Source organism: Brachionichthys hirsutus, chromosome 1, assembly GCF_040956055.1.
Source record: "Brachionichthys hirsutus isolate HB-005 chromosome 1, CSIRO-AGI_Bhir_v1, whole genome shotgun sequence".
In the NCBI taxonomy this organism is placed as follows: domain Eukaryota; kingdom Metazoa; phylum Chordata; class Actinopteri; order Lophiiformes; family Brachionichthyidae; genus Brachionichthys; species Brachionichthys hirsutus.
This window is the reverse complement of record NC_090897.1, coordinates 2,648,837-2,673,008: the sequence shown is the minus strand read 5'-3', so window position 1 is coordinate 2,673,008 and position 24,172 is coordinate 2,648,837. Positions and strand designations below refer to the sequence as shown.

At 43.7% G+C, this 24,172-nt stretch overlaps 1 protein-coding gene across 1 annotated transcript; it reads left to right on the top strand.

Annotated features, from left to right (window-relative positions):
* Positions 1–616: 616 nt before the first annotated feature.
* ankrd11 (ankyrin repeat domain 11) lies at positions 617–19,652 on the top strand. Its single transcript, XM_068753015.1, has 12 exons — positions 617–814; positions 4,261–4,393; positions 8,675–8,848; positions 10,174–10,374; positions 10,460–10,602; positions 10,873–11,020; positions 11,110–15,550; positions 15,655–18,331; positions 18,450–18,548; positions 18,677–18,820; positions 18,931–19,023; positions 19,114–19,652. Exons 1-12 carry the CDS (start codon positions 728–730, stop codon positions 19,297–19,299), a joined length of 8,526 nt encoding a protein of 2,841 aa, XP_068609116.1. The 5' UTR covers positions 617–727; the 3' UTR covers positions 19,300–19,652.
* Positions 19,653–24,172: the final 4,520 nt, after the last annotated feature.

Sequence of the window (24,172 nt, the reverse complement as noted above, 5' to 3'; positions counted from 1 at the left end):
GAAGAAACGGTGCATCATGGGGGGATGTAATATATGATTAATTCATGGTGTTGTGAAGCGGAAGACCTCGTCATGAAGGTTGTGGAGAATCGTCCGCCGACTGTTGTTTACTCGTAAACAGACTGAACTAACAAGCAGCATAGAACGCCATGTGTTCCGGTTGTTGTCTGAAGTCTGTGGACTACAATCAGGATGCCATGAGCTGGAATGGGGTAAAGCCCATAATTACAAGGGGGTGGCTAGCTTTAGCAGAGCAAGTAGCTTTTAAAGTCGTCGTTGAGACGCGTTGATCGCGCTGCTGAAGACATTCCTCGACTTCTTCCCGTCTCTCAATGGCACCACATTAAGCTTCTCGTATCATGTTACATGGTCTGACGTGTCTTCAAATTGCTTCTGTAGTCGTAGTTCGCTGGCTGTGGGTGGCGACCTGAGGGATTGCTGTTTTTAATTAAAATTGGCACGAATTATCAAGCACGTTAGGAGGTGTTTGTGTAGCGCTAGCTTGATGTTCGGGTGCAGCTTTGCTCCTCTCCCCGGAGCTGAGAGCAATGGTTGAAAATAGAGTGCTTGATGTACCGCTAATGGCTGCATTGTCTGGCAGTGTGTAAATGTGTTTTCAAAGGAAAGTAGAGGCCAAATGCTAACTCCCCTCTCCACCTCTCTTTCAGACGGTTGATGACGATGCAATGGCAGCGTGAATGAAGCTTGGCGTGGGGAGAGCTGAACGATGCCCAAAGGTGGGGGTTCTAAAACCCCACAGCTGGACCACTTCCCACTCAACACGGACATGGTGGAAAAGCAGGGTGGGAAGAAGGTAATGCGGAAAAACCTGCAATCGCACATCATGCCAATAACTAAATGTCTTTATACAATATGTAATCCCAGGTTCAAGTGCTGCTTGTTCTTGCAATAATCCACTGCATCTCAACAGTTATTAAAAATACACTTTTAAAAGTGCTTTCAGGCCCTGTATACATCATATTAGTTTTTCCAAAAGGGGAAAAGGAGTTTGTTTTATAGGTGTTCTGTGTTCATACCACAGCACTTTGAAAATAATCTAATGTAGACGCATCCGAAAAGCTTTTTGTTTCAATCTTAGTAAATGGCTGCTTAATGTAATTTGGACCAAGGAAGACTGTGATGGTTTTGAACATTTGCTTGCGATCAATAGATACGTACATCACAACAAGGGAAAATGTTTTTATTTGCATTTCAAAAGATTTTACTCTCCTATAAACTAGTGAGAGGAAGAGTATTTGCCATCCTACTGAGTGTTTATACTTGGTGAAATGTAAATGTTCATTTTTGGTGATTGATATGCCATTCTTTGTCCTTTGTTGTGGAAAATGTCTCGTAACCCAGCTGGGCTTTATTTCTACGATTAAAGCACCGAGACTTGAGTTCAGTGTATTTAGTAATTTTTTTTGATTTGTTTTGTTTAATTTAGGAGAGATAGGATGTAAAGAAGTGCAGTTTGTTCAATGTTCTACTTTATAATATGTAATAATAATTCATATATTCTACTACATTCTGGATTGCTAATATAATACTCTTGACTAAATTTGTTTGCTGAGTCAGATTCTTGACAAGCCTTCTTGACGTCTCCAATCAGAAATTGAGAGCGACGATAAAGATGGAGGATGTTGCATTAGAGCCTATTTTAAAATGTAACAGAAAAAACAAACAGAGGTCCACCAAATTGCAGATATTAACTAAAGAGAGTGTGTTTACTGCAGTTTCTAGTACTAGTTTTTATTAGAGCCATCTTTATGCGAAATGACACAACTGACTCTTACATAACTGATTAATGGATGCTGTTGGTTGCTAGGAGACCAGCCTGGATATCCTTGAAATTCAAGGGGGAGAAAAGAAGGCTGGATTCCTCAGCTCATTCCGAGACACCTTTGGAATGAGGCAGCTGTTTGGGCATGTTCAGACACATTTTGTCTTAAAATGCAGGATTTAAACGCTACACCCCCACCCCCCATCGATAGTGGGTGCAGTCGTGTTTGCAGTGGAGCAAATTGTTGGACGCAGCTTGATGATGTCATGGCGGGTGCCAACAGTTACGGGCCCGCAGCGCCAACAGGCGAGGAGAGAAGTAAAGCTTATGCAGGCATGGATTTACAGCCCTCTGCAAAGGATTGCATCAGACTCTGGGAGGGAGGGGGAGGGAGTGAAGCGCACAGGGTGGAAAACGGAATGAGACGAGAGGAGCAGGCAGTGCTGGGCTATCAAACAAGCTCTCCTGGTAGAAATGAGAAAAGTCTTTGCATTTAATTCACAGCGAAAACAACATGTCTCCAACTCTGTAGATAAATTGCAGAAAAGGTCATAGTTTATCTGTGGGTGTTTTCCTAATCCCTCCCTTTTATTTCGGCTTTGTCACTTTGTTTGTGCTTAACATTTTGCGCGGATTCGGGCATCGTATCTTTCCTTCAACTGTGTGTTCTCTAGAAAAATCTTCCATGTCACTGAGAGGAGACCGAGGGAGGAAGGGTGAGCGAGATCAGCATACTGTGGCTGACATTGTTTGTCTCTACTGTACCATGACATCATAGTCTTGTGACTGGGGCAAGGCAGGGGGAGGAGTTCAAAGAGTCAAAGCATAATGGAAAATCTGCCCTGAGGATAGGGAGCGATGAGCAGAGGACAGAAAGCAGGATAGAGAAATTAAGTGTGTATATTTCCTCTGACCTGCTATCGCTTTTCCAGTATCAAACCTTCTATCTGCTGCACCTGAACCATGATGGCTCGACCTCTTCTGGCGTAGCAGGAGAATACTTTGTTCTTTCGTTTCCGTTCCCTGAAATCAAGTCCGACCCTTTTCAATTTCAGCTTCTGGGTGAACGGAAATTATATCTGACTAAAGGCCATTTTAATTAAAAATTAGAAAGGTATTTTTATGCAGTACGTAGTTATTTTACCTACCAATTGTTTCTATGGTTGCGAGTCAAACCCACTCATCCTGTAAGAAGGATTTACATCAGATGGGGGTTTCTGTTGCACAACTTATAAACACTAAAATAGAATATACAGTATGTCCTTATATACTCCAGAGGTCCATCCTTTTCAGTTAATTTTTTTTTAAATGAATAATAGAAATTTAGTTTGATCAGGAATGCAAATAAGAGTTGCAGTCATGACGATGCGCTAAAACGTATATCATGCTTATTTCTTATGGGTTTTTTCTAAATAAATGTTTGTATTAAAATTAAGAACTAATTGTAATAGTTTTGCTGCTGACAGTGTTCTACAGTGTTTGCATGTTTTATTTTTATAGTTTGTATTTAGCTCTCTGGTCCGCCTGCTTTGTCCTGCTATGTCCCAGTTTATTTGTTAAAACAAGCTTTTTTTTTTTTTTAAAGGTTAGCAAAGTTGGTTAAAGGGGTACATATTATGAAAAATCACCTTTTCCATGTTTCTAAGCTAATATGTGGTGGTTCCCAGTCATTACCAACCCAAAAACTGCTAAATGAAACCATCCAGTCAATCCTGCGTAGTTTGCGTAGCTCTGTAATCAAGTATTGTTTCATGTCTGGGAAGCACTCGTTTCTGTGGAATAATAATAATAAACCATACAACCATTATGTTAACCGCTTCTTCCTACAGATTATAATACCTTGTACGTTGAATTTCATGCAAACACCTGGTAATTGTCTGTAATTTTATGAGCGACACTGCCCTATGCAGTGATAGCAATCCAATCCAATAAATAGACCTACACACCGGCTCTGCCAATTATCCCAGCTAGCGAGTACCGGCGACAGAAAAGCACTGCTAGCTAGTTGGTAGCAGCACAGCATTTGTTCTTGTTACTGTTATACCATTGTTTTTTTTGCATGCGTGTTCAGTTTTTGAAGCTGCTTGTAATTGTAAGTCACGGTTGATATCAGATCTCAGGGCAAACAAACTAGATGAAGTAACACAGAAGTATTTACATCTGTTGATAGCAAATACGCTCGGGTCTGGGATTGTTTCCAGTCGCTGTAGACCACAGCCGAACTGGCGTCAGCTTAAACTCCTCTCCCTGCGCCTGACTCTTTGTGCTCTGGGTTGGGAGCCAGGAATCTCAAAAGGAACTCCGTGGAAAACGTTTTGCTCCAATAGCACCAACTGCCGGATGCGGCGGGCCCCAAAGCTAGCTCATACTAGCCTGACAATTTTGATCTATCTATGAATTTAAGATCGCACCATAACATCAAGCTTTATCTGTGTAAACTTCAATATTGTTTATTTTCTAATTTGTGTCTTTCACAGGATAAAGTGTTGTCAAATAAGACTCCCAAATTGGATCGCAGTGATGGGGTTAAAGAGATGAAAGAAAAGGCCCCCAAAAGGAAGCTGCCTTTCACTGCTGGAGCTAATGGAGACCAGAAAGATTCTGACTCAGGTAAGTGAAGCCTGACTGCTGGAGATTTGCTTCATTTATATTTTTAATGTCTGTCCATCCATGTGACTTTAAAGTGAGAAGGAAGGGGAATTATTGCATCACATCCTCTCAAGCTTGCAGGAAGTGAAAGAAAGCATGCTCTGTGAAAGGGGCTGTAGTTTCAGATCAGCTTTGTGTCTGTGGCAGAACCAAGGAATTTGTGCCAACAATTGAAGTCCAAAGGGCGGAAGACCACACAAAATCATGGTCCAATTAAATGGGGATTTGTGTAAGATCTGGCTTTGGTAAGGTTTTGGCTTTGTGTTTTCTTTAATTAGGCAGAGAAGGACTACTGCTCATGCTTGTTTGACTTTGGGCTTTAAGGGTTCATGATTTAGCTTGTTGATGATTGTCTAGCTCAGAGGCTTTGCTAATCGTCAGCGCGAGACAAGTCACTCCATTTATTTACATTCTGAGATTACGCTTGAAAAAGTAGTGCAATGCTAAAAGCGTGAATGTTGCAACAGATGACTGTGGCGGTTAGGGGTCATGTTTCATGTCGCCATGGGGGGGTTACGTGCACTTACCCTACCGCTTGGGAGATTTTTATTTCCTATTTTATTCTCTGCATTTTGCATGCTTGCGTTTCTGTAATTTTCTGAAGTAGCTTTCATTTGAATCACTTTGGCTTTCGGAGGCTGCATATTGAAACTTCTCCATGGAAATGATTGACCCCAACCCCCCCGTCAGTGAGGGGAGGTGTTAACTCTCAGCTGAGAAACAAAAGCTGAAGAGTCGGCCAGTCACCACCACCTTTAGCTTTAGCTTGAGAGCTGAGCTGGTCTTTGATGATAGCAGTTCTAGCTGCAGCACCGTACCCATAACCGCATGACTATTGCATTGCAATGAGCCTTAGCTATGATTAGCCTGCTGGCTTTATTAGGACAGAGAAATTGTATTTGGCCTCTATTTACATCTGCGTTAGGTGTTTGTCGGGACCGCATCCATTTCTCAACCGTATATTGAATTGAATCTGTGTTTCAAATCTGGTTTGACGGTTTACCTTTCACGTTCAGACCGTACCGTCTCAGGATATTGACCCACTGCAAAACCTTTACAACCTTTAGAAAAATCTCAAGACTTATTTCATCCACTGCGTTGTCTCAACAAAGAATTTTGCTTTATGGACTAAATTCATAACTTGTTTTTAATGTACTTATATTTTAGAATGCACATTGCTTCATAATAAGCTTGTAAAAAGTGACAGATTTGCCACTTTTAGTGCTTACATGCGTTATTTTAAGATGCTCCAGGCAGATTCTCTGCAGTAGAACTCTTATCCAATCAGCTTCCATCGTATTTCTGTTTCTGCAGTTCCTGTATGAAAGGTCTTCACCATTTTGTTTGGAGCCACACAAAACCTGCTGTTGGAAATTATCCGCTGATGAACACCAGCTTTCTCTAATAGATGTACTTTATCCTGGGTTTGGGCTTACTTCAAGTGTTTTTCAAAGCATTCAACATTTGTTTAATGTTGAAATGAAGCCTTTGCTGCAATGCAGATGAACTCTGATTAACGAATGCATGCAAACTGTCTGCTCAAGATTCTCAAATACCACAAGAGTGTGAGCTAAACATTGCAACAGGAATGTATTATTTCTGTCAGTGCCTGCAAATGGCAAACATATATTACAATCAGAAGTTATTTAGACCCCTCAGAGCTCGACTTGTCTTCCCTCCCATTCCAAAATCTCCCCTGACCTCATCCTGACAAGGTCTAGATGGTAGCATTCGTCTTTCCTGAAGTCGCCCTCCTTACGCTCTTCCTCCTCACGTAGAACGAAGTAAAACTGAACCATTTTTGTATTTGCATCCCACCGTTTATTTATTTATTTATTTAGATCATGTAAACGACAAACCAAAACAAGGGAACACCAAATACATATACACACATATATATATATGTATGTATACACATGCATCACATATAATAATAATGATATTATAGTTGTTGTTGTTGTTGTTGTTGTTATGTTGTTGAACGATTTTCGTAGCTTTTTTATGGTCCACTGACTGCAACAAATGCCATTGTCATAGGATTTCTCTGTAGAGCTCGCCACCGATGGTCAGGTTTGTGAATCTTGAAGGAAGGTGTGAGCTGAGCCATGTCAAACGAGTTGCAAGTGGTTTCTGCAAAATGTCTGGCCACACCTCTCTGTCTCTTTTCCCCTGGCAGGTTGCAACACTGAAATTTGTTTTTCCGTTTCTCAGATTCACTCTGGGTTGGACTCAGACCAGTGGAAAGGCAGTTGCTGCATAACTAATTAAAGCAATATGCAACAAATGCCAGTTAGAGAGAGCATAGTTCATCCCACGATGATTCATACTTAGTATTTTAGTCTCTTGCTCAATACAAAACGTTGACTAAACATCCTGTTGGCCTCTTCCTGCCTCTTTTCCTTGTCGCTTCCTGTTTATGCAATTTTTACGAGTGCCTAAGGAGAACATTGTTTCGCTCTTACCGTTCTATGGAAAAACATACCTGGTCAGACTGGTGAGAGTGGTTCCACCTGTCATGGAGGCTGTCGGCCTGCTGAGCCAGACAGTCTTATCTAACACCATGTTATTATACATGTCTGGCTGTCATAACAAAATCTACATTAATACCTCTCTCTGATATATATATGTATATATCAGAATATTTTAATAATCCCAAAGCGAAATTGTTATGTTAATCCACTTTACTTAAATAATTTGACTTTGACTTTAATTCTCATGGTGATGAAGCAGCATCCAGTCACATGAAACCAATGCACATTCATAAAGGCTGTAGTTGTTGGCTTAAGAATTTCTCCGTTTTGCATAGCTATTAGATTTATCTATAAAGTGTCCATCTGCATTTAGATTTTCACTACCAGGATGCTGGTCAATGTCAGTCGTTGCCACCGAGGATGTATCGTGCTGCGGAGACTTGACTCCATATGGCGTTTACTAGCCGTCAACTGCATGTGTGCATCTGTGTAATGATTGCCTTCCTGGTTCCTGATCTTGTAAACTAGCTTGGAAAAGCTAGCATAGCACATGCTCTGCTGCTCAAAGAAAATAAAACGTGTTGAGACTGCTTCTGTGGTTCCTGCTTTTAAAATCTCAGCAGAAGGAATGTATCTAAATGGCAAATGTTCTGGAGAATGTGAGAGTGTATCAAAGAGGGGTGGGGCACATTAGCTTTTAAGCGTTTGCAGATGTTAGTGAAAGTTCATCAGCGTTGTGCTTACGACTGGAAAAGTCTCCCTGGAAAGTATTTAGCCACCGGAAGCAACAAGCCACCCTGCTTCCTCTTTGCCTTGTTGAATTGGATGATTTTGGCCTTAAGTTATGGAATGAGAAAAGTCCCGAAACAAATCAGGCGAGTATCTTTAGGTTCACCCGTTTTGGTTGCGTTTTATTAATTGGTCTACTGTTGCTGTCATTTTATTTTCTTTGCCATGTGCTGTGGGGCCTGTTCCCCCTTTCTGTCAAGGGCTGTTGAGGCATGGCTTTTCCCTCTGTGAGGGTCATCAGATGGTGTGTTACTACCCCTGAAAATAAATGCAGGGTGTGTTTTTGTAGAGCAGCTGCTTTTGTCCGGTAGCGCGATGCATCCAGGGAGCTTGGCAGACAGGCCGGCATGTGGTGACCTTGGCAAGGCCACGTTGAATTGAAATGTAAACCAACTGTTTTGTAATTACTGTGGTTCTGCCAAGTCACGCCCTCTTTCCTCTCCCCTCGACTCAGGCCGATTGGCTGTGAGACAGACATAAACACACCAGTCGTTTTCCCCTCCCTTCACCAGGGGCAGCTGGGTAATAACATCAAAGGCACCCCCCCCCCACACACACACACTACTACCAAGCCTCTCACAGACTGGGCTGCATGAACAGTGGGCATTTTTAAAGAGTTTTTTGTTTTTCTTTCAGATAATATACATGGGAACTAGCTTACGTTTAGCAATGGAAATTTTATGTGTTCAATTGTGTGGTGAATTGTATGCTGATGCGTTCAACATGGTCTAAAGTGGTGACAAATATTATGTTTATAAGATTGATGTACGTTTTCATTTGTTCTCATAACAACAGAATAATCAATATACAAGTTCATCCTTCATTGGTCTGATAATAATAAACATCTATGACTCTTCCCTTCACCAAGATTCAGTTGACTAGATTTGTTAGCGCGTTGACACGTTGAGTGCTTGTAAAACACAGCATCTGTGCAGTGCAACAAGATTAAGTTTCTCTCCTCTCCTCTCCTCTCTCGCTACAGAGAAACCAGGTCCTGAGAGGAAGCGCATTAAAAAAGAGCCCACCAACACCCGGAAGGCGGGCTTGCCGTTTGGAATGGGGATGCCAGGGATCCGGGCTGGGTATCCCCTCTCCGAGCGGCAGCAGGTGGCCTTGCTCATGCAAATGACAGCCGAGGAGTCTGTCAACAGTCCAGGTGCGTGATGATCATGGAAGCCACGTCTTCCGTGTACGTGTGGCAAACAGGGAGGTGGGAACTGAGGGTTGGGCTTACGGACGGCTGAGGTAAAGGGTTGATGCTTGTCAGTTTATCCCCGAGAGGTTTGACACCTTTCCAGCTCATCATACCCACAAGCCCCTTCAGCTCAATGTGGGTCTTTCATGCCACCTTACAGGTCTGTACAAATGCAATGAGCGTAATTGGGCTGGGGGCTGAGACAGTCTGACAGTGTATTGCGTGTGGCCCGGCTGCAACTGATGGATTTACAGCTAATTCAAAGAAGAATATCAACTGAAAATGGCACAAGTCCAGGCCTTTCCAGCTAGTTCGGAATAGGTCTTACACATGGAAAGACAAACAAACGTTGACACTCGAGGTCACATGGGTAATTTGTTAGTCACCAGGCCACCTCTACCTGGACTATGTTAGGAAGCCGGAGTAGCCAAAGGGAACCCACACACATGGAAAGATGCAGAATCACCACAGAGCTTGCTGTGAGACAGAGGTTCTATCCTCTCCACCACCACACTGCCGTTCATTTTAATATACTAATAGAAACCAGTCCGCGTGAATTCTTACAGCTGCAAAGTAAATGTGTTGTCAGTCAGAATGTGGTTGTATTATTTTGGCAGCAGTAAACATCTGTGAAGTATTTTTCTAAAAATCAGTATAAAGCTGTCAAAGGTAATTAAAACAACTCTGTTAGGCTGCAAACAATGGTGCAATCTTTGTGTCTGACCAAAATGTTCTACTTGTAAAAGGCCTGCAAGAATAAATTTTATTTGTCACTGTCTACTGTGGAGATGATCTCAAAAAGTACCTTATTTTTTAGGTCGTCAAGCATTTATTTGTGGTAGTGAAATATTATTCTTGCCTTTGCTGATGGCATTTATAATGATAATATAATTATACTGTATATTTGGCGAGGACCATTTTATAGACCAAATTATTTATATTCATATTTTCATAAGAATCTCATTGTCATGCCTGAAGGCATGCTGTAGATTGAGTGGAATGCATTTCAGATGCAATTTGGGACAATCGCTGTACATACTCAATAATGTAAATGTGATTAAGAGGTGGCTTTAATCTTTTAACTGTGATGAAATAAGCTATAGTAAACTGTAGGCCCAATCACTCTGCCATTCATTCTTAGTGAGAGATTGCCCCCTTCTGTTTGGAAGCGCTTAAGACATGTTGTTCATAATGTCACGCACCATAGAAATGACCAAAAGGCAAATTCTAAAAAGTGTGCCGGGATATTTTTTGTTTAGTTTTAAAACTCCATCTCCCACCTGCAGACACAACACCAAAGCATCAGTCACAGTCCAGTCTGGGTCAGAAGGGAACGCCAAACTCTGCATCTAAAACCAAAGACAAAGTGAATAAACGGAATGAGAGGGGGGAGACTCGGCTGCACAGAGCAGCAATCCGTGGAGAGGTACGCCGCATCAAGGAGCTCATCAGCGAGGGGGCTGATGTGAATGTAAAAGACTTTGCAGGTGAGTGGAATGTTGAATGTACTGACATGTATATTCATGCATGTGTTGCATGCACCTCTCGTACAATAATATTTCCTATGCTCAGGCTGGACTGCATTGCATGAGGCGTGCAACAGGGGTTACTATGATGTGGCCAAACAGCTGCTGGCAGCCGGAGCAGAGGTCAATACCAAGGGTTTGGATGATGACACCCCTCTACACGATGCATCCAACAATGGACATTTCAAGGTAGAAAGAAAAAAATTGCTTTTATCAGTTGACTTTTCATGTCTGAGTGCACTCGACAGTGTTATATGATTAGTGCAAAACACAATAATCTATTTATATACTGAAAATATAAATATAAAATACCGAAAGTCCACGTTTCTTGAGGCTGTCATTTTTAACACTGCCCTGACTTTTAACCAACTGATGGCATCTCAATTCTGAACCTCAAGATCAACATATGTGTATTAGCGTAATCATTGAATGCTAAATGTGTCATTTAATTTGTTACAGGTGGTTAAACTACTTCTACGTTATGGAGGGGATCCACGTCAAAGCAACAGAAGAGGTGAAACACCGTTGAAGGTCGCCAACTCTCCAACTATGCTGAATCTCTTGCTGGGGAAAGGCACTTACACCTCAAGTGAAGAAAGTTCATCGGGTATGTTCTATTAAATCATCTAGTCATCTAATGACATGAGTATTATTAACTTTTACATTGACTCTTCCTTTATTTTTAATGACTTGCAGAATCTTCAGAGGAGGAAGATGCCCCCTCATTTGCCCCATCCAGCTCCGTCGACGGCAACAACACAGACTCAGAGTTTGAGAAGGGCCTAAAAACAAAAGGGAAAACGGTAGACCCTCCAAAATCTGCTATCACACCCGTCAAAGATGAATACGAATTTGATGAGGATGATGAAGAGGAGCGCGTCCCTCCTGTGGATGATAAACACCTCTTGAAAAAAGACTTCCGTAAGGATACGGTCACCAAGGCCAACAGCTTAATCGCCATACCCAAGACGGAGGTCAAAACCTATTCCAAAAGCAACTCGCTCACACCAAAGAAAGCTGTCAGACGGATCATCTCTGACAGTAACAGTTCAGACGAGGATGATAGGACGTTGTGTTTCACGCCAGCGCCTACACCCAGGCAACAAACCCAGCAAGCAAATGCAAAGACGAGAGACTCTGGCACGATGAGCTCTAAACAGCTGAAAGACAAGAATAAAGTCAAAAAGAAGCGGAAGAAGGAGAGTAAAAACAATGTCAGTAAGGAGGTCAGGTTTGGCAAAGTCAATGACAAATTCTGTACATCTGACTCTGATTGTGGCGATATGGAAAGTGAGGATGATAAGGGCTCAAATACTGTAAAGGACTCTTCTGCTACGAGCCTGAAAGAATCCCCTGGCTTTAACGCATCCTCATCCTCTTCCCACGGAAACTTGAACTCTCAGAAACAAGTACCATCATTAGCAGAACAGCATCCTAAGCAATGGAGGACAGATGGTTGGAAGACCGTGTCATCGCCTACATGGTCAGACGTCAGTTCTCTCTCGGATTCAGTGAGGACAAGGCTATCCAGTGAGTCTGACTACTCCTCTGCAGACTCAAGTGTTGAGTCAATAAAACAAGTAAAGAGGAAAGCACAGGATAACAAGAAGAAGAATAACAATGTGCTTAGTAACACGGACAAGAAAAATTCTGAGCTCTACAAAAACTCCATTGCAGATAGTGCAGTCTCCAAAACGGATGTAGATGGCAAAGTGCTGAAAAAACATAAAGTAAAACACAAGCACAAAAATAAAGAAAAAGATAAAGCTCCTAGTCTGGTGCTTAATCAAGACATGAATGAGAAATTTGTCAAGAGCTATTCTTTTGATTTTGATGATTCGAGGCAGAAATCCTTAATTGTAGAGTCAGAATCAGTAGCCGAGGCCAAGGTGAAGTTATCCAAACACGAAAAAGACCATTCAAAAAAGGAGGAAAGGCTTTCCAAAAACAAGTCTGATGATAAAGACTGGTCATCCGGAAAAGACCTCCATAGAACAGCAAAGGAGGAGAAGACTAAGAAAGCAAAGGACTCCACTAAGGACAAGACAAATAAGGAGGAGAGGGAGAAGCCTGTTAAATCGGATAAGGATAGAAATGTCAAGGACAAGACCAAGGAGGATAAACAAAAGCCTCACAAAGAAGAGAAAAAGAAAAAGTCCAAGGAGAAGTCATCCTCAAAGGCAGACAAGAAAGGAGAGCAGAAAGAAGAAAAGCATATAAAGGTTGACAAGGAGAAAAACACTAAAGAGGAGAAGGAGAAAGGTAAAAAAGACAAAGCTCAGAAAGAAGAGACGGAGTATGAAAGCTATGAAGTTAACAACCGCTTCCTCAACCTGGAGGACACAAAGCTCAGTGCCTCAGATGACCATCATGACCGATGGGGCTCCGAGATGTCTTCAGACTCCTCGCTGTATGGAGAGGATAGCTGGGATGCTCCTGTCAAAGAATATAAGGAATACAAAGCCAACAACTCTGTTAAACTGATTGTTGAGACGGTTAAGGAAGAGACGAGGAGGAAAGACAACAAAGTCAAAGACAAGAAATCAGATCATAATGAGAAAAGATCAGACAAAGAAACCACTTCTAAGAAGAAAGAAAAAGACTCATTAGAAAAGACAAATGAAAAGAAAAAAGATTGGTCAGAAAAGCAAAAAGTAAACTCCAGTCACTCGGTAGAAAAGGAAAAGAAGCGGAAGGAATCCACAGACACAGTCAAAGACAAGAAAGACAAGGATTCACTCGAGAGTAGTCGAGATCGTAAAGACTCGTACGAGTTCGTGAAGGAAAGAAAAGATATAAAAATCAAGCAGGAATCTATACGAGATGAATATGGCAATGACCCCTTCTTCAAAGACATTGATGCTGTCGGCAAACCATGTGATGCCAGAGAAAGAAACCACTCTGGAAAGGAAAAGAAGGCTGAGGGAATGGAAAAACGAGAAAAGACGAAACCTGACAAGCACAAAGAGAAAACAAAAGACAGAGGAGCTGATCTGGAGAAAGATAAGAGTGAGAAAAGCTCCACAGAAAAAATGGTCAAGGACAAGGATATAGACCGGGTAACCAAAGACAAGAAGGAGGGAGCCAAAGACAAGCATAAAGAGTCTCATGGCAAAGACAAGGATCGAAAGATGTCTTCAGAACAGACTAAAGACAAGAAAGAGAAGGCCGCTCTCGAAAAGCATGCTGAGAGGGAGAAAGATTTCTTGGAGGTAAAGAAAGAGGAAAGAAAATCAGAGAAGATTCGTGAGAAAGCCTGGTACAAAATAGCAGATATATTTACTGATGAAAGTGACGACGATGAGGACAGCTATAACGGTGGCGTTGGACTGTCGGACTCCATCAGAAAAGATTCGACACCGGATCAGGATGAAATGGACATCTTCCCATCAGAAAAAATGCGAAAGACTTCTGCAGATGCTAAACACAACGCAGAAAAGGCAAAAGACAAAGAACACAAAGAAAAGAAGAAAGAAAAGGCCACATTTGACACAGGTAAAGAGAGGAAAAGCTTTGTGGAGAAACACAATAAAGACAAAAAAGATTCTGTTGACGTGAAGCACAAGGAGAGAAAAGACAGGACGTCAGTGGACTCGAACCAAGAGAAGAAAAATAAGCAGAAGCTGTTGGACAAAAGAGACACCAGTGAGGAAAAGACAAAGACCAAGTACAAGGACAAGCTGGAACATTCTAAGGAAAGGAAACCTTCAAAAGGAACTGGTGAAAATGAAAAATCCCTCTTGGAAAAATTGGAAGAGGAAGCTATGAACGACTACAAAGATGACTCCAACGACAAGAACAGCGACATTTCTTCAGATAGCTTCACTGACCGTGGTCATGAGCCAGTCCTCACAAATTACTATGACTCCTTGGGCTTGACAGATGTGTCGGAGGACAGGAGAGACTCCCTGTCCATATCTACACCCCAGGACAAGTTCAGAGAGAAAGAAAGGCATCGACATTCCTCCTCGTCTTCATCCAAGAAAAGTCATGACAAGGACAAAGAAAAGATCAAGAAGGACAAAGGAGACAAACGTGACAAGACGGAGGATGTCCGAGAGTCCTACAGCCGCAGAGAGAGCCTCCCGTTTGAGAAAGAACCTATGCCTCTAGAGGCAGACCCTTACACATTCCCGTATGGTTGTAAGGGAGACGGTGAGGACGACTTCGATAAAACATTGGAATTTGAGAAGGAGATGTCCAAAAAGGACAAAGACAAAGCAGCTGGCGTCATCAGTGACAGAATGAAGGACAAAAAGAAAAAGGAGAAGCATAAGGAAAAAATGAAAGAGGAGAAGATCAAATACTCTGATGGCTTTGGATCATTTAAACACTCCAAAGAGGATGTGAAGTCTGGGTTGAAAGATAGTCCACAGGTCATAATTCTAAAAGACAGGTCAAAAGAAGAAAGTCCTAAATTTGATCTGAAAAAAGACAGAAACCGCGACATATTGGATAAAGATAACCGAATGGACCACAGTAAATCTAAGGCTAAGGAGGAAAATGAAAAGGTCTCTCAATTCAAAGACGCGGCTCGGAAAGATAATCGCCCTCGTGAAAAGCTGTTGGTGGACGGTGATTACCAAATGACGAGCTTCGGTCAGATGTTGAGCCTAAAAGACCAAGAAATTGAAGAACGCCACAAGAAACATAAAGAAAGAATGAAGCAGATGGAGAAGCTGAGACCCAAGTCAGGGGACCCCAAGCTCAAGGACAAATCCAAGTCCACTGAGGAAATAAGGAAAAATCGTAGTGAACTGTCAAAGAAATCCAACAGTCTAGAGTCTGGTCTCAAAGAGAAGAAGCTGAAGGACGTGGGACAGCCAGCCCAAATTATGTCTCCTAGCAGGAAGTTCCAGCCCACTGACAATCAGAACTCAAAGGACTGGCTGGCTGGACATCAAACGAAGGAGAACCTTCCGGCGTCTCCAAGGCCAGATCAAAACAGGCCAACCGGTGTCCCAACACCGACATCAGTCATCTCCTGTCCCAGCTTCGAGGAAGTAATGCAGACACCACGCACCCCGTCTTGCAGTGCGGAGGATTATCCAGACATTATGTTGGATGGACTAGACTGCCAGAACTCATCGGCTATGACCATGTCAATGAATGCCTGCTCGCCATCATTCTTTGAAAGGTATTCAAATATGCCGTTGTGTTGTTGAAGTCATTTGTGTGTAATGTCTCCATGTTGCTTTCGATGTGACGTATTTTCTCATGTATTCTCTTGTCTTCAACCAGCAGGTACTCTAATACCCAGAGTTTTCCAGAGGGTACTTGCCCTACCCCTGCAAAGAACCTCCAGCTGCCGCTAGTCAGCCGCTCTGCGTCCTCTGATGTCCGCAGGCCTCTGGACGAAGAGTTCAAAGCAGAGGCTGATAAATTTCTACGACAGCAGAGTGATCCAGCTCCTGAATTTGATCCTTTGTCTTCCTCCCATACTCTAGAGGACAAATCGGCAACTGTGGATAGACTGGACTGTCTGTCATGTCCCTATTTCTCCCCAATTAGAATGTTGTCCCCTCGGCGGGAGCCAGTCCATCCGTCACAAGATCTGGCTGCACCAATTCTACCTAGCACCGATGGTAATGAACACCTTCCTGAGAATGTGTACAACAGTTTCTTGCCAAAACCTCCGACGCCGGTTCACAGGCCAGACCCTCAGGAGCCCTGCTTCGATATAGCCGCACCACCGACCCCGGCCCCTGCTGCTTTGCCTCCCCTGGACATCGATGATATCTCTGAGCCTCACCACAGTGAACCTAACCTGGTCCTTTCAGATCTTCCCTCTGTCACAGAGGAGCAGGAGGAGGAAGAGGAGGAGGAAGAAGAAGACGAGGATGATGAGGAGGAAGATGAAGCAGATATGGGAGACATGGATGGGAGAGATGATGGAGACCAATGTGTAGTGGAGGAACCAGAGAAAACCAGAGAGCCTTGCTTGTTTTCCCCTCAAGTTGACGACCCACTGAGGAATAGCTGGCCTTCTGAGTCTCCAGAGGTCCACCAGCTCTCTCCCGCAAGTTCTGCAGCCCATCATGGAGAGAACTGCTTCGATCACAGTATGGGTTGGAACCCTGATATGGACCTCAAATCTCCCCACAGGACTTATGGGGAGATAGAGGCTGCTGTCTCCAAAATAACCAGCCCTTACTCTCACTCAGACAACGACATGCAGCACATGTCAGGACACCCGTCTATCACTCCTCCTTATGCCACATGGAACAGGTGGCACAAAGACGATCCAGTGGACTTCGATGAGCAGAGGGAGGCTGTGGCTGATATCCCCTCTCCAGAGAGGTCTGACGGGGAACCCAACTATTTAAATACCACATCATCCTCCGATAGGTTGGAATCATTCTTTCAAGAATGTAATAAGCCTAGCATAGAGGAAAGTCACCAGATGGCCACGGAGTCGACATGTTTAGAACCAGAGAGCAGACAGACCACGCTCTGCTTCAGTGCCACCCCTGATGGCCACATGGCTTCAACTGTTGGCCCCGAGCCCGTGGTGCCTTGGGCAGACCCGTTCTCACCTGATGCAGATGAACTGGATGACCTGGGGCCGTTTTCCTTACCTGACCTACCGCTACCTGATAAGTCGGAGGAAGCCGAGTCTCGAGATCCAGAAATGTCTGATCATATCAAGTCTGTGACAACCCACATTAGACATACCATCACAGACAGAGATGATGCAGATATAATGGAGGTGAACTTACCAAGCCTGTCTGAGACTACATGCCCTGCTGGAGGCCTAGGTCATGGGGAACCGATGAGACAAGACTATATTGTACCATCACCACACACCAACTTCTCTCAAGAGTTGGACCCTGAGCCTCAGAGTGTGCCGATCCACAATTCTGTGTCTCTTGCACAGCAACAGGGCAGCGTATTGGAAAGGAACGGACCTTATGGACAACCTGATGAGTTGGATGCCAATATGTTGTATTCGTCTGTCAAGTCCGATGCCAGTCAGCAACCTCACATACACATCCACACCATTACTGAGTCATTGCAGTTACCCACGGAGTCAGGGTCTGGTGTCAACTCAGAGGTTAGACAGGAGGCCAAGCCAGAGCCCAAAGCTGAATCCATGCCCACCAGCCACCTCCCTCAGCTCCCACTGGCAGTCACCCTCTCCAGTACAGTAGACCTACCAGAAACTCAGGACACTATTTCCAAACTTACACAGATACCCCTGACCACTGTATCCGCCAATGTAGATATCCCCAAAAAGGTGGATGAGGTCCCGCAACGGATCACCCGCAATCGCGCCAAGAACAATCCCCCTGCTGCGGCAGTCACTTCTACCTCCAGCACAACAACCTTGTCTGCCACCCCACTAATGACCAGTCCGGCTTTGAGCATTAATCCCATCCCTACAAGAACCCCAACACCCACCTCAACAGCTTCCCTCATAGCTCTGAAGAAAGACAAAGAGTCAGTCATCTGTGTCTCCTCTACGGCATCCAATTCGACTCCAACAGTGGATCTGCCTACTGCAGTAACATCTCCTACAACGGTGGTTCTCAGTAAGACTACCAAGGGTCGCCCTCTCCCCACGGAGGAAGAAGATTCTCAGACCCAACATCCACGCAAGAGGAAATTTCCACGTTCTGCTGGTCAGCAAGTCCAGGTCCAGCTAGTCAACACAGCCATGCAGCAGACCAGGGAAATGATCCAGCAGACTTTGGCCGTTGTAGTCAATGCCATCAAGCTCGATGATATCGAGCCCTACCACAGTGATCGCTCCAACCCTTACTTTGAGTACTTGCAGATCAGGAAGAAGATTGAGGAAAAGAGGAAGATTCTGTGCTACATCACCCCACAGGCCCCGCAGTGTTATGCTGAATATGTGACCTACACTGGCTCCTACCTGCTGGACAGCAAGCCCCTCAGCAAGCTTCACATACCTGTTGTAAGTCATCTTGCCTTTACCCTTTGTTCTGAGTGGTCACACCAATATAGCAAATGTCTAGCATAAATAGAGATGGAAGAAGATGAATAATAATAATACTGTATTATTTCTTCATCAGATTGCCCCACCTCCATCTTTGTCAGAACCTTTGAAAGAGCTCTTCAGACAACAAGAGGCAGTAAGAGGGAAGCTCAGGTTGCAGCACAGCATAGAACGGGTATTTATTATTGTGATTGTCTAGGCTTTATTCAGGCGTGAACAGCAGCATTGTTCATCATGTCTATAGCGCTCACCAATCAGCCTGTCTGGTATGATATTGATTATTTGTTTGCTTACTATTCACAGGAGAAGCTGATCGTTTCATGTGAGCAGGAAGTCTTGAGGGTCCATTGCAGAGCGGCCAGGACAATAGCAAATCAGGCTGTGCCGTTCAGTGCCTGCACCATGCTGCTGGACTCCGAAGTGTACAACATGCCATCAGAGAGCCAGGTAAGAAATACAGAATTAGGCCTTTAATTGTTCAGCCAATTGTTTGTTTGAAACAATCATTGTTTTAAGCCATACTTACTCTCATTTTTTAACTTGGTATATGTTCCTAGGGTGATGAGAACAAATCTGTGAGAGATCGGTTCAACGCTCGTCAGTTCATTTCGTGGATTCAGGATGTGGATGATAAATACGACCGCATGAAGGTAAGTATTGGCTACAATGTCTTCGCTCAAAGGCTGCCATCGTTTTATGTGTGTGGCCTGGAGGATTTATGTTTGCCTCTCCTCCCCCAGACATGTTTGCTGATGCGGCAGCAGCACGAGGCAGCAGCCCTCAATGCGGTGCAAAGGATGGAATGGCAGCTGAAGGTCCAGGAGTTGGACCCAGCAGTGCACAAGTCCCTTTGTGTCAATGAAGTGCCGTCCTTCTACGTGCCAATGGTTGATGTCAATGACGACTTTGTCCTGCTGCCTGCATGACACGTGCGCTCGCGGATAGAGAGCAAAACTTTGTTTGAATCAATTCTCAAAGAGACTTCGTTGAACAGAACGAATGGAAAGGGCTAGCAAGTTTGAATGAGGACTTGAGACAGCTCTCGATCCCCTTCGGTGAAGAAGGAAACCCGTTTTTACTGGGGGGAAAACAAAACACACAACTTGCACTTTCATCCTCAAAAGTTTTTATGGTTTTGTTTAATCAGAGCGTGAACAGCGAAAACGTTTTTTGCTTTGAGGCTCTGACGTTGGGACAATGTGCCCTACTGCTCAGTTACATTGAGACAAGGGACAGAGATATATTTTCTGAGTTAATTTTTGGTCCCTGCTTCAATAGACACACCGCCACTGGGAAGAGGTATGAGAGAAGAGCTCTCCCAACTTGGTGCCTGTCCTGAGGGAGGACTGAGCGGGAGCCTCGCCCTGTAGACTCCCGTTGGGCCAGGAAAGCCAAGTCCAGCGCTGACCCGGAAGTAGTCGAAAGAGCCACGGTGCTTGTGTGGATCGTCAATGTAAGTCTGCAGCAAAGGCCGCTTGGACGAGCAGAGCAGGAAGCTAAAACCAGCTGGTGATGGTTTTGGAGCTGTAAGACCATGTACCCAGAGGGGTTCCCTCTGTGTTCATGCAGAGCCTGCAGCAGAGTACAGCAATGTGTGTTCGTCAGGGCCCGGTGTCTGAGAGGAAGAGACCTGATCCTGTAGCCTCTCGGGCATGGGGGACAGACCGGCGTGTCCCTCAGCCACCCTGCTCGCTTCAACACAAGTGGAACAGACCGCCATAGACTGCAACAACACCACAGGACAACCAGAGAAGCAAACTTAAAGAATGTTGAGATTCCAAGAGACGATAATTGTGGTTTGGCTAGAGGAAAGAAATATTGATTTTTGTCTTTACTTTTTTGTCTTTTCTTTACTTGGGCATTTCATTGTTTCTGAGGAAGTGACTTGAAACACTACAGAGCCAATAGTAGTTTAATGGAAAAAAAAAACAAATCAAAAGAAAAATTACAAAAAGTTGTACTCCGTAAATTCTGTACAGTTTTTATATTCGTTAACCAATGTATTCTTGCTGCCTTCTAGATAATTTATTTTGCCACACATTACTGCACAGTTGTAAATAACCTATGTACTGTAATATCACTCAGTTAGGTGTAAAAAAAACAAAAACTTAAAGGAAATAAAAATTATCTCTTTATGTACAGTTCACTTTTGGGCAGCACTCCCCCACCCCCTCTTTCTCTCTCTCATATCCATGGGCCAAAATGTGTACGAGTTTCTGTCAGTGTTTGAAAGATGCCAGTACACAGTTATGATCCCGACTCACCTGCACCCGGATCATTTCACCTCACAAATAGCTGACGAAGACCACTTCTGGATTAACCTGGCCTCCCATTGGCCGGCCACTATATAGTCCCTCAGATGTAGCAGAATAGTTGAGGATTTATTTAAACAATAGACAGAGGATTAATACTCATTGCTTTACTACACAATTATATCTGAACAAATTTGAACCAAGAAAATGCCTTTTTCAGTGATGATGTACTCATTGTTGGGCAAAGTCTCATAGATATATATGGGTTGGGATGCGAGTCAGAGAGATGCTGTTCACTAGCAAAAATCAATACCTTGTTTCAGAACGGTTTCAAATTAATTTTCCATGTTTTACTTCTTCTTTTAAGTTATAAAAACTTTTGGCTGAAATAATTTCCATTATCGCAACATTTAATTTTCTAGAATCTTTGAGCGAAAGGCTCTGATCTCCCAGCTTTTCGGCTCTTAGCCGTAAAGGAGCAGCCGGTGAGAAAAGTCATTCCATACTGACGCTTTAATATTTTGTCGGTCTGCCTGCCCAGTGTAGAAGAGCAGCATGTTTTTTTTAGCTGCTGTTCCAAACTTTTCTCACTAGATGCCGCTAGTGAGCCACATTTGGTTTTGCATGAGACCTGTTGTATTATTTTTTCGTTTGTTTGCATGAATGGGCGTTTTTAAACATTAATATTTTTACTACAGCCTATTAGAAGTTAAATTCCCTTCTATGATTCCAACAATAATGGTAGTCAACTGATTCACAGGCTTGTCACACCTGCTTTTTAACCGACATTTAATCAGCAAAAGGGGTTTTGGATGGTATTTTCAGGGATTTTAAATGTACGGTTTCTTCTTCATATTACTTTGTGGTGGCATTTGCCATCATCTTGTTCTTGTGTCGGGCCCGAGCAGACAGTTACGAGACTTATTTCTTCTCAGAGAAAGCCAAAAAGCCAACAGACAATATAAACACGCAGAGGGGAGGAAGCGGGAGCGTGAGGCTGAATCCGATTTAAAAAAAATCCGCCTGTTGAATTGTTGCTTTATGTTGACTCTATTTTTATTGGGTTTTAAAGAGCTTTCCTGACCCCACCGCGTGGAGACGCCTGTCTGTGTGAGAGCTCCTCGCGTCTCCTGGTGGGAAGTGATCCACACACACCAGTCAGCGTTAGCTGTGTGTGGTAAGTCCAGGCGAGTTCAATGGTTGTTGCTCCACAGTCCTGGAGATCCACGCAGTCTGATTGGCATACAAACTCAAACTCTTTGGATACTAATAGCCAGAAGTTTGTCTTTCTGTTTCCGTCTTGTTGGTTTTCTGATACCGTTTATGGGGAAGAGGTTTTTATGTCTTCTGTTCACGGAATCCTGGTGTGTTTTTAGCGCAGCGTATGTTTGTCTGAGGAGTTTTTGTTCCTGTGTAAAGCATAAACGCCAGTGGCATGTCAATCACGTTGCTATTCGAGCCGAATGTATACCGTTACTATGCCCGGACCGACCACGCCCTCTCACTATTGTTTACAAGACATCGAGCGTCCGTTGCATGCGTCACCTTTTTGTTTTCACTTCTGTAATCAGTCATTTATTTGAATACAAAGGCTTGAAATGGTGATGGTTAACATAACTGACGAGGCTATTATTTTATCTTTCACCCCCTCCCCAAATCTGCAGCACAAAGCGCTGCGTGGGGCAAAAGACAAAAACACGTCCAGCGACGTTGATCAGAGTCCAGTTTGGAGATTCAACCTTCTATTTAAATGAAAGGCGATCCGGTCGTCGGATGCACAGTAGAGCACTCGGCCGTGGTGATACAGATGCTAGCCTGACACCACCTCAGTCAACAACATATTACCTCTACTCTCCTCACATTCACTCGCACATTTATTATTTGTTGTATTTTTTTCCTCACTGGACGAACACACAGAATTGCGATTGTTTTGTTCTATAGAATCACGATTTCAAGCCTTTTTTTTCCCCCCCCCCTTAGTTTTTATTTCTAATTAAGCCCAGACTGTAGCTATTTCTTTGTTCCTTTTCTTTAAAGAGTGGAAAGTGACTAATAGAAAGCATGGAGAACTTTCAACGGAGAGAAATAACCTATTTATTATCTTTTTGTTTTTCTGACACCTGTGGTATGTTTTGAGTTGAGCTTGTTCTCCACTGTGTACATTTTCCTCCTTGTATTGCGTAAAAGAGACATACTGTAAATAGCTCTGTAAATACGACCCCCCCCCCCCCAGGACGTTTTGCACCCTCCTCTTTGTACCAGTCTGAAAAATTGCGTAGAATGTGGGGTCCTAACAGCAACGAGCCGTGTGCGCTTGCTGCAGGTAATTATGATGTAACAATGTAACATTTTTTTATTTGTACAATGTAGTTTATTTGTGTACATATTGTTGGAGCAGCTAAGAGGGGGGCAGGGTTATACGGGGGGGGGCTATTGATGCTATTGTCAGTGCTGTAACAGAAATCCAGTACTTTCACCTCTAGCTGTTGTTGATTTCCTGCAAAATAAAAGACCCACAAAGACAAAAAAACCACAAGAAACTGAAAATGAGGAGCGATGGGGGGGGGGGGGGGGGGGGGGGGGAGTAAAAGTAAAAATTCTAAATTGTTATTTTCTACAGTTGCATGTACAGAGAGCGCAAGAACTGCTGTTGTTCCTCAGAGATTATGTTCGTTAATAAAATTTTGAAATATTACTTGCCGGCCTCCGTTCCTGCCTGAGCCCCGTGTGGTGATGACCTTTGCCCTTTAGCCAGTTAGCCTCATTTATCACCATCAAGGAGGTTCTGTTTGTTTGTTAGCTGGGTAACGGAAAAACTGCTGGATGGATCGTGGCCTAACAGAGATCCGGATCCCCGTCTGGATATAAACAAAAGTCCCATCCATTTTATTCCACTTTTCCGGGGTTATTGCCGAAGCCTATCCCAGCTTGCCATGGGTGAGAGGCGGAGTACACCCCGGATGCGTCGCCAAACAAACATTCACTCACACGACGGACGATTCGGAGTAATTGGTTCACCTAAATTGTATGGTTTTAGGAGGAATCACCATTTAAATTTAATACGGAGGGGAATGAGCTGCTTGGAGGAGGTCTGCGCTCTGATTGCGTTTCTAAATTTGATACGTTTTCTTTTCGCGTTAAACTATTTGTCCACATTTGACACTACGATCCCAAATTATTTTAACTGCATTTCTGGTGTCGAGTAATAATTGGGGGGCGGATGGCACTGTTGCCTCGCAGCAGGAAGGTCCTTGGCTTGAGTCCTGGGGCCTTTCTGTTCTCTCCCCATCTCTTCGTGGGTTTTCTCCGGCTCCCTCCGACCCCCAGGTGTCTGTCTTTCAGTGTGGCTCTGCCACGAGCTGGCGCCTTGTCCAGGGTGTCCTCGCCCCCCCTGGTCGTCTGGGATCGGCTCCATCACAAAGCCAAGAAGATGAATGAATGAATGAATGAATGAACTGGAAATCGGGATTCAAGCCATTCCTCCTGCCTTTCATGCCTCAACGTGTTTTTTTCTTTTTAGAGACGGTCATAGGTTCGATGGCTTCAT